Source organism: Sminthopsis crassicaudata, chromosome 4, assembly GCF_048593235.1.
Source record: "Sminthopsis crassicaudata isolate SCR6 chromosome 4, ASM4859323v1, whole genome shotgun sequence".
In the NCBI taxonomy this organism is placed as follows: domain Eukaryota; kingdom Metazoa; phylum Chordata; class Mammalia; order Dasyuromorphia; family Dasyuridae; genus Sminthopsis; species Sminthopsis crassicaudata.
This window is the reverse complement of record NC_133620.1, coordinates 442,731,690-442,740,828: the sequence shown is the minus strand read 5'-3', so window position 1 is coordinate 442,740,828 and position 9,139 is coordinate 442,731,690. Positions and strand designations below refer to the sequence as shown.

Sequence of the window (9,139 nt, the reverse complement as noted above, 5' to 3'; positions counted from 1 at the left end):
CCCAGCCCGAGGCGCAGAAAGTATAAGCTGGAATCAGGATTAAACCACTAGCAGTTTTAATGGGCCCAGTGCTCCCCTCCCCTCTCAATGTTAATATTATTATTCTTATTACTACAAGAATAAAGGATTCCTGAGTACCCACCCCTTCTGCCCTCCCTGGTCCCCACCAAGCTCCCATAGAGTTTCTGAATAAAGAGAAGTGAAAGGCACTGTAGGGGCTGGGCCTGGAGCCGGGAGGCTGGGGGCAGGCCTGAGGAGGGGGAGGGTCACCTCTCCTGGTGCCTAAGGTTGGGAGGACCAAGAAGGGGAGGGAGGATCAGTGGGGAGGGGGCGCCTCCAAAACCAAAGTAGAGACAGGTTTCTAACCCCCACCCCACCCCCCACCTACACACTAAAGGCCTGAATAGAGGGGGGAGCTGAGGATTAGTGTTAGGTCAGGAAATGGGACAGGGAAGGTCCTCTCAAGGACCCAGGTGCCAAACCCAATATGGGGCAAGGGAGATGAGAGGAGAAGGGGATGCCCTTCCTAGCCCGGGCATGAGGATTCAGCAGTGGTGGGGTCCGTTTTTACTGCCTCTAGAGCTCCAGGGCCCCTCCCCCCTGCTTGGGGGGTGGCGGTGACCTAGCTGTCCCCATTACCGCCCTGTCGGGCACGGATGAAAGCCATGCCATGGGTTCGAAAATGTGTCTTGAGATTGAGCGGGCTGTCAAAGCCTTTCCCGCAGACCTTGCAGACCAGGGGTCCCCCGGAAGCTGGCAAAGGCGAGTCCCCTCCTTCAGGCTCAGGCCCCGACTGGGGAGGCACTTCCTCGGCAGCCCCCACTCCCCCACCAGCAAGCCCCCCACAACGCCTCTTCTTGTGGCTGATGAACCGGTGTCTGCTGAGGGAGCCGGGCGAGGCGAAGCAGAGGCCACAGTCCCGACACTGAGAGGCCCCGTCGTCCCCACGAAGCCCTCCTGGATGGCCCTGTTCGGCCCCGCTCGTGCTCCGGTAGCGCAGGGCTGGTCGGCCACCACCGCCGGGCCCGGCTCTCAGGGGTTTGGCTGGTGGAGTGGTGCTGTCTGGCTCCTCGCTGCAGGAGTCCGAGGACGGGCGGCGCTTAGGCCCAGAAGCCTGGAGAAGCCAGGGAGACGGATGACCCACACTAGCCTCTGGGAGCTGTGCCCTCAGCTGGTCACTTCCCAGACCTGCTCTCACCCTCCAGCGTTTGATCTCATCTCCCAGGAGCTGCCACTGACTGACCGCCCACCCCTGGATCCCCTGGGTACCTGGGCACCGCCGCGTGCAAGTGCCCCCGCCAGACTCGGGGACTGGGCACCCAGCCGCAGCCTATGCCGGACCTGGACGTGCTTCTCCAAGATCAGCCGGCTGCTGAAAGTGCGTTTGCCCTCTGTGCAGTACCTGGGGTGGAGAGAAGGAGGAGACCCACATGGGACCTCCTGCAGGGGGAAGGGAAACAATCTTGGGGAGCTAGTGACGGACAGAGGCTGTTACCTGCAGGGGTAGACACGCTTGATGCCCTCGTGGTTGACCCTGACATGGCGCCTCAGGCTGGGGGCAGAGCAAAAGGAGCGTTCACAAAGTCTGCAGGGAAACTTTTTCACTGACTGGAGAGAGGTGGAACCAGAAGGACAGTCAGGGTGAGGTTCCCCGGCACAGAGCTTGGGGCACCCCACCACCCACCTCTTGGGTGTCTGGGGCCACTCCACCCGCTTCATTGTCCCACTGCCACCTCTCCAGTCCCAGGACTCCCACAAAGTCCCACGTGGCCCCCCGGGAGCTGCTGCCCCCTCACCTTGCCGTGTTCCTTCTTCATGTGGGCCACATACTCATCTTGTTCAGGAAACCACGAGTGGCAGAGGCCGCAGGTCCAGCCCCCAAGCCCCCCACCCCGTCCCCTGCTGCCCCTGTTCCCCCGTGGTTCACGTCGGGACCTCTTAGTTGGTCGGGGGAGCTCAGGGGAACTAGGGGGTTCCTCTTCTTCTGAAGAGGAAGATGACTCCTCTGTGGGAGGGCCTGCCCTACCCCGAGACAGAGCCAATTCCTCAGGTTCAGGCTTAGGGGTAAGCAGGGTTCCCCCTGTCCCTTTCCCCCCAGCTTCCTCTCCCAGCCGCCCAGCCTGATGACTGTTCTGTGGGATGGAGAGAAGGGAGGGGAGTCACCATGGGTGGGATGAGGGGAGAAGCTTCTCTATGACTTAACCCCCCCCCACCTCATTTTCCCACAACCTCCCCACTTCTGTTTTGACCCCTTGTCCCCAGAAACATTTCGGTTTGGTTTTCCCTGCCCCTCCCATTGCAGGCCCCTGCCCCCCACCCCCACCCTCCGGCCCCTCTCAAGGTGCTCAGCTAGTGCTCTAGGCCACCTTAAGATGCTCCAGCATGGTCCTCTTCTGAGCAAAAAGTAAGGGGCATGACGGGCACTTGAAGACACTGACGCGCTGGGGCAGCAGGTGCTGATCAAAGTGTGAGGAGAGCAGAGGCTTGTGGGTGAAGACTGTGTCACACATGGCGCACTTGTAGATCAGCCTATGGAGGGATGCAGGGAGAGGCTCCCTCCGGCTCCCCAGATGGCCCCCCAAGCCCACAGAGGCCCGAGCCACTCCCCCCAGATCCCGTGGGTCTCACTTGGCTTCCTGGGCATTGAAGCCGGGGTGCTGGGTGTAGAGGTGTGCGTGAGCGCTGGGTGCGGACTTGAAAGCCATGGGACAAATGGGGCACTTGTGGAAAACTTCGCAGTGGGACGTCTGAATGTGGGACTTGATGGAGTTCACCCCACCAAACACCACTGAACAGCTGGGGCACCTGGGGGAAAGGTGACGGTGAGCGGCGGGGGCAACCCAAGCCCGACGCCATCGGTACCATGCTCAGGCAGATTCTGGGGGAGCAGGGACTGGTCCCCTAGAGAGTACTGAGAGAAAAAGAGAGGGAGACCGAAGGAGAGGGAGAAAAGTGGTGGCTGCAGGGCCACAGCCACGAGCAAGCCTCCTAAGTGAGACGAACAGTGGGCCAGGCAGGCTCCAGAAAGGCAGGACCCTCCTTCCACAGCTCCACAGGAAACCCATGGAAACAAATGAGGGACCCCACTGAGCCCTCCGAGGGGACTTAGAGGGCCAAGCTATGGCAAAGTAAGAGAGGGTGGACACCTGTATCCGACGCGCCGGGAGAAATGGAGACAGGTTTCCCACAGGTGGGCTTGGAAGTTGGCCAGCAAGAAGTTCCCCCCACACTCAGGACAGACATGGGGGGGGCGGCTCTTGTGCATGCGCTGGTGAGCACTCAAGCTACAGCGACTGGGAAGCATCATGGGGCAAGTTGAACACACCTGAAAAGGGGGGCAGAGTGAGGGGGAGTGCACCTGCTGGAAGCCAATGGCTCCGAGGAGGCCCAGACTAGAGGTCCATACTGAGCCTGCACATACCCCACAAGAGTCCCAGGGGGCGTACCCTTCTCGCCCACGGAGCTTTCTCCCCCTGGTCCTGAGCTCGCCCTCCCCTACTTGACCCGTCGGCACCATTCCAGCCTTTGCTCCCCTCTCCCCGAGAGAAGGTTGACTCACGTTGCTGGCGGCTCCAGGAGCAGGGGGTCCGACCTGCTGGAAGTGAGCGGCCATCCCGGCCTTGTCCCGACACTGCTCCTTACACTCGAGGCATCGAAAGCAGGTGTAAGTCAAGGTGGGAGCAGAGGCTGGCGGCAGCTCTGCCGGCGGGGGCAACCCCACAGAGTCGGCAGCCCCTTCCCCTTTGCCTGGAGTGGAGGGAGGGGGGGGCGCCGGGGGAGGCACGGCCACGGGCACCAGAGGCGTGATGTCCGGCTGCCCGACCATCTGGTCCAGGGCCACAGGCCGCATGACGAGGTGAGAGCACTGCATGACCAGCCCTCTGTCCTTATGCTCGCGGGCATGCAGGAGGAGGCTGCATTTGTTGAAGAAGACGAGCCGGCGGGCACAGTGGTTGCAGGTGACCTCGATGCGCATGCTGCGGCGGTCATAGTGTCTGGCCAGGCTCTTCTCCAAGGAGAAGGCGTCCCCGCACTCCAGGCAGCGGTAGCCAGAAGGGGGCAGGGCCAGCCCCGCCTCCGCCGGCGGGCACAGATTGGGGCGGTAAGCTGGCAGTAGATTCTTGCTGTTGAGGACCTTATTGAAAGCCTCCACCAGCCCCGACTGGGTCCGAGAGATCACCGTGCCCCCAGCCCCCGTGGGCCGCGAGGGTTGCACCATCACCACGGAGGCACCGTTGACTTTCTGACCCCCGCCCCCCAGTGCCCCCTTCCCCTCACATTTGGGTAGAGTCTGGGGTGCCAAGCCGAGGACATTCTTGGCCAGGCCCTTGGGGGCGGCCGAAGCAGGTAGAACCACGGCCTTCCGGGCCACGTTCGCCGCCATCAGCATGGCGGTGCTGGCGTTCTGGATGGTAGCTACCGGAAGCACTGTGCCCTTCAGCTTGGTGCCATCCCCTAGCTGGACGCTCACCACCTTGGGGCTCTCGGGGGTCGAGGTCACCGGGGGTGGCTTTGGGAGGCCAGCCTCTGCTGGAAGGGCCCCTTCGGTCGGGGGGACAGCGGCAGGAGGGGGCTCGGGGTCTGAGGGCACCCGTGTCACCGTTCTGGTGATATTCCCACAGGAGGTTTTAATAGTTTTAATACGAACTTTGAGAGGTCGGGAGGAGCTGGAAGAGGCTGGGGAGTCATTGCTGTCCTCATCGGCTGCCTCAGCTCCGCTCGAAGGGCTCTGAGGGGTATCAGGGGCAGACTTGTCGGCCGTTCCCTCATCTTCATCTTCATCCCTCGGTGGATCGGTACCCAGTGGCTTTGGGGAGCTGGGAGGGTTTCCTGAGGCTGGCAATGACTTAAAAAAAGGGGCCCCACCCCCCTGGGTAGGAAGGACGCCCACCTCTTTGGGGCTGGAGGCCACACCAGACCTGCCCGAGCCAGAAGGACGAAGGGGACTGTCACTGCCTGGCTCTGTGGTTCCTGAGGGTCGGGAAGAATCAGGTGGCAGCAGAGAAGGACCATTTTCCTGGCTCAATTCAAAAGGGGTAGAGAAAGAGGGAGAAGTCAGGGTCCCCTCACGGGATGACGAAGCAGGAGGAGGCAAGGGGCCCGGGGCCTGGGACTCAGGCCCAAAATGTGCAAAGAGGTCCAAGGAAGGCTTCCCTTCCCCTGTTTTGTCTTTCCAACTCTCTCCTTTGGGAGGAACTGGGGAGCGGGTAGCTCCTGAGGGGGACGGCTCAGGGCCCCCAAAACCATTCTGTAGCTGTCGGGGTCCCACGGGCCCTTCCTTGGGCCCCCCTCGCACTCCGTCCCCACCTGGACCACCACCCACAGAATCATGCTGTTCCGGGCATACAGTGTTTTTGACAATAACGCTGACAGCAGAGATGTCTGGATGGGGAAGGCTATGATCAGAGGGCTGGGCCGGAGCCGCCGGCACATCTGCAGCAGCCCCTGGGCCTTCCCCGGAAGATCCCCCAGCATTGGGTTCTGCCTTCCCTTGGGCCCCAGGCCCCTCACTTTCCTCAGGCCCTGAATGTATGGCCTCATTAGCATCAATATCAGGGATGTCAAAGGCAGCAAGGAGGTCATCAAAGTCTGGGGTCTTCATGTCCCCCATAGTGGGGGTGGGACCTACACCTGGGGAAAGAGGGAATAAGAGGGTGCAGTTGAGACTTCAGAGAGGAGAGAACTTTCTTTTATTTCCCATCCTTTCCCCTCTCTTCAGCCTTATTAAGAACCCTCAGACTGGACAATGCAGTACAACAATCATTAGGGGCCCACTGTGTGCACAGCTCTGTGGTAGCCACTGTGGAAGATACAAGTTTGAAACAAGACACCAATTCTGCCCTTAAGGAGCTTACAGTCTAGTAGGGGAATAAGTCAACACCTCACACAGCTTTGATACACAATATTGCAAGAGAAGGGGAGGCAGATGTGGAACACCTGGAAGAAACCTAGAATCTCAACAGTGGGTTCTATCTCTTCTGAGGCTTCCCAGTTTCTTAGTTAAAGTCAATAACCTCTCTGGACCCCATTTTTCTGTTAAATGAAAGGGCTGGATTAGATGAGCTCTGAGATCTCTTCCAGGCCTGCAGGGTCACAGAACAAAAAACCAACATTCTGAGATGTAAAGAAAAAGGTAAATTACCACCCAGGGAGAGCAAGGAAGGTTTGGACTGGAAAACATGTCTACTGATTCATCAGGCAGGGGCTTAGCTGAAGTACAAAACAGAGAGAAGGGAATGATGGGACCTAAGGCTGGAAAAGGAGGCCAGAATGGAGGAGCTTAAATATTATTTGATGAGTAAAAGGAATCATCTAAAGAGTTTGATCAGGAATGACCATCTCTAAGGAAGCGGTTTCTGCCAGCAGGATGAAGGCTGAATTAAAGGTCGAGCAAAGAATGGAAATGGAGTCAAAGATAATTAGGAGGTTATACAAGAGACCAGGGAACTGGTAATGAGAGCCTGCCCCAGTGTGTTGTCAGTGGGAGCAGTGGGAGGGCAGGGCCCCAGTTACTAGAGAGGCTGAACTGAGAGGAGCTTTGAGGATCCAAACAGGGAAGCGTCTGGGTAAGGATGATGGGGAGGGAAGGGAGAGAGGGATATGAAATGATAGCAAGAAAGCCAGAGAAGGAGATGGAACTGTGTGTGTGTGTGTGTGTGTGTGTATGTGTGTGTGTGTGAGTGAAGGGTCTTCAGAAACACAGGCCACAGAGGGTTGCAATCACCAACTCCCTCAGTCAGCTCAGTACCAGCAAAGAAAAAACAATTAATCGGTAATTGTTGATGCAGATACTGATCTAGGCTCAAGGTTGGCCACAGGATCAATTAAGGTCAACTGTGAGTCAAAGGAAGCCTACATACAGAAGATGAGGAAGGCAACAGGGCCCAGGGCTCAGAGCCCCAAACTGGGATACAAGAAAGGTTCAAGCTCATCCTACATTTCACAGCCTCAGCTTCACCACCTATAAAAGACAGACATTCATTCCAATTCCCTACAAGGCTGTTTTAAGGATAAAAACAAATAAAAATTGTAAAGTGCCACACAGAAAATATAGCAAATTCAGATCGAAAAAGAATGCCTCGGATCTGCTAAGGATGAGGATGGGAGGACAATAGAAATCCGAGGTTGGGGCCATTTGAGACCATTCATAAATTCAGCGCTGGGCCAATTGGGGTGATTCTTACCATTCGGAAAGAGAATAAAGCCTGATCAATGTGAAAAATGGACCCGGGCACAGAGAGATGGCGAGATTAGGAGCCGGGGAGGCCCGGAGACAATGCCGGCAGGGCTGGTCACAAAAGGCCCGGCTCTGGGCCTCTCCTCAGTCACAAACACCTGCTGCTCAGCTCCCCAGCCTTCCCTAGAGTGGCTCACACTTCCCTCAGCCACCCCCTCCTTTCTCCATGGCTCTCTCTCCTTTCTTCCCAAGCCAAGGGACCGGGATGCACAGAAGAAGCTACCCTGGGATGGGAGAGGGGGCAGGGGGACCCCCGAGGCCGCCAAGGCAAAAAGCTACCCCCATCCACGGCCAGCTCCACTCAAGGCCAGCCCCCCCCCCTCCCCGCCGCAGCAGTGGCCTTCGAAGTTTGGGCAGCGACCGGGCCTCTGCCTCCACCGATCCCCTCCCCCTTCTCCCCAGCCGCCTCGGGTCCTTGGGGGCCAGTTCCCTCACCTGTCCCCAGCCCCGATGGTAACTGGAGATAGGCTCTGCAGGTGGCAGCAGGTACTAGAGGAGGGACTTGGGGAGCAAATGGAGGAGGGAAAAAAATCTATCCAGTGTGAAGCAAAATGGGGCTTCCTCTGCCTTCTTCAGCACCACAGCTAAGATGCCATGGCCCCTGGCTTTTGTCCCTGCTGCTGGCTGCTCCTCCTGGGGCCCCAGATTCCCCCTCTGGGCTGGGGGAAGGGGCTGACTCTTGGGGGTCCTCAGGCCCAGCTCCCCGCCCCCATTCACAAGCCCCTCGCCACCACTGGGGTAGTGGCTGAGGTCATGGGATCAGAATCCACATCGAGAGGTACCCGAAGCCTCGACCTCCGGGGGGACGCGCCTTCCTGCCTCCCGGCCGCGGGCTCCGCTGCCCACCCCCCAGCCTTTCCTTCTGCTCTCGCCCAAAGGCCGAGGAAGGCCCGACAGGAAGAGGTTCAGCCCAGGCCCTGCTCTCGGCCCCTCGGAGCGCGTGGGGGAGGGGAGGGGAGCCACGGAAGGGGAAGGAGGCTCCCAGCGCCTGGTACTGAGGCGAGGTGGGGCAGGGAGGGAGGGGAGGCGGCGATTAGGCTGCAGACGCGCCGGGCAGCGGGCGGAATTAAGTCTCTACCATCTGCCGAGGTGCGGGGTCAGAGCACGAGCGAGGGCAGGGAGCGGGTCCAAGGACGCGCTAAGGCCAAGGGGAAACTGAGGCGGCGCGGGGGGGGGGAGGGGAGGACACCCCCACGAGCTCCCAGCCGGGACCCGCTGGGACTGACCAGCAGCGGGGCTCGCGCCCCGGGGCGTCCCGCCCCCGCCTCCTTTCCTCCGCAGGAGTTGGAATGCCGGTCCGCGGGGCCGGGAACTGACCACACAGCGGGTCCCAAGGCTCCGGGGGGCCCTAGGGTGGGAAGGGCTAGGCCGGGGTGGGGCGGGGCGGGGCCCCAGGACACCCGCTTCCCTCGGAGGCGCGAGCAGCGGTGGGGGGGAGGGGATGAGCTGACCCCGCAGGCCTCGAGCCTTTGAACCCGGTCCCGCCGGGTCTCCCGGGGCGAGCCTGAAGGAGAGGGAGCGCTGCTGGTCCGCGACTCCTGCTCCCCGGGCCGCAGACACCATGTTGGGTCGGGCTTCCTCGCGGCCTCCCGGGACCCGTCACCACCCTGGGTCGGAGTGTAGGGGAAGGGGCTCGGGTCCCCCGAGTATTTACCTGGCTTGCCAGGAGCACGGTTCTGCCGGGGGTTCACCCACCCCAAGGCGGACCCAGGTGGGCGGCGGCGGCGGAGCAGCATCTTTCCAGTACAGACTTCCACCCCCAACCCCCCCGACACCTCCTCCCCGAGAGAGAGAGGGGGGATTTACCCGGGTGGGGGAGGGGAGGGTATTTACCCGCCCCCAACCAGGGGGCGGGGCCGGAGGCGGGTATTTACCCGGGGCGGGCTTACTTGTTCCGGTCCC

The 9,139-nt window shown here is 60.3% G+C and overlaps 1 protein-coding gene across 7 annotated transcripts in view; it reads right to left on the bottom strand.

Moving 5' to 3' along the window:
- Positions 1–39: 39 nt before the first annotated feature.
- Positions 40–9,139, bottom strand: part of ZNF687 (zinc finger protein 687) — a 9,725-nt gene continuing 625 nt past the window's right edge. The window contains exons 1-10 of one of the 7 annotated variants that reach the window (XM_074265381.1): positions 8,892–9,069; positions 4,892–5,631; positions 3,560–4,729; positions 3,147–3,325; positions 2,629–2,805; positions 2,367–2,529; positions 1,797–2,132; positions 1,496–1,608; positions 1,270–1,402; positions 40–1,114 (exon numbers count right to left, since the gene is read on the bottom strand). In XM_074265381.1, coding sequence (XP_074121482.1) covers positions 623–1,114; positions 1,270–1,402; positions 1,496–1,608; positions 1,797–2,132; positions 2,367–2,529; positions 2,629–2,805; positions 3,147–3,325; positions 3,560–4,729; positions 4,892–5,631; positions 8,892–8,973 — 3,585 coding nt within the window. In that variant the 5' untranslated portion in view covers positions 8,974–9,069 and the 3' untranslated portion in view covers positions 40–622. Of the gene's footprint in view, positions 1,115–1,269; positions 1,403–1,495; positions 1,609–1,796; positions 2,133–2,366; positions 2,530–2,628; positions 2,806–3,146; positions 3,326–3,559; positions 8,866–8,891; positions 9,070–9,111 lie in introns of those variants that run through there. The other 6 variants (XM_074265380.1, XM_074265378.1, XM_074265377.1 and 3 more) reach the window with 6 other exon arrangements.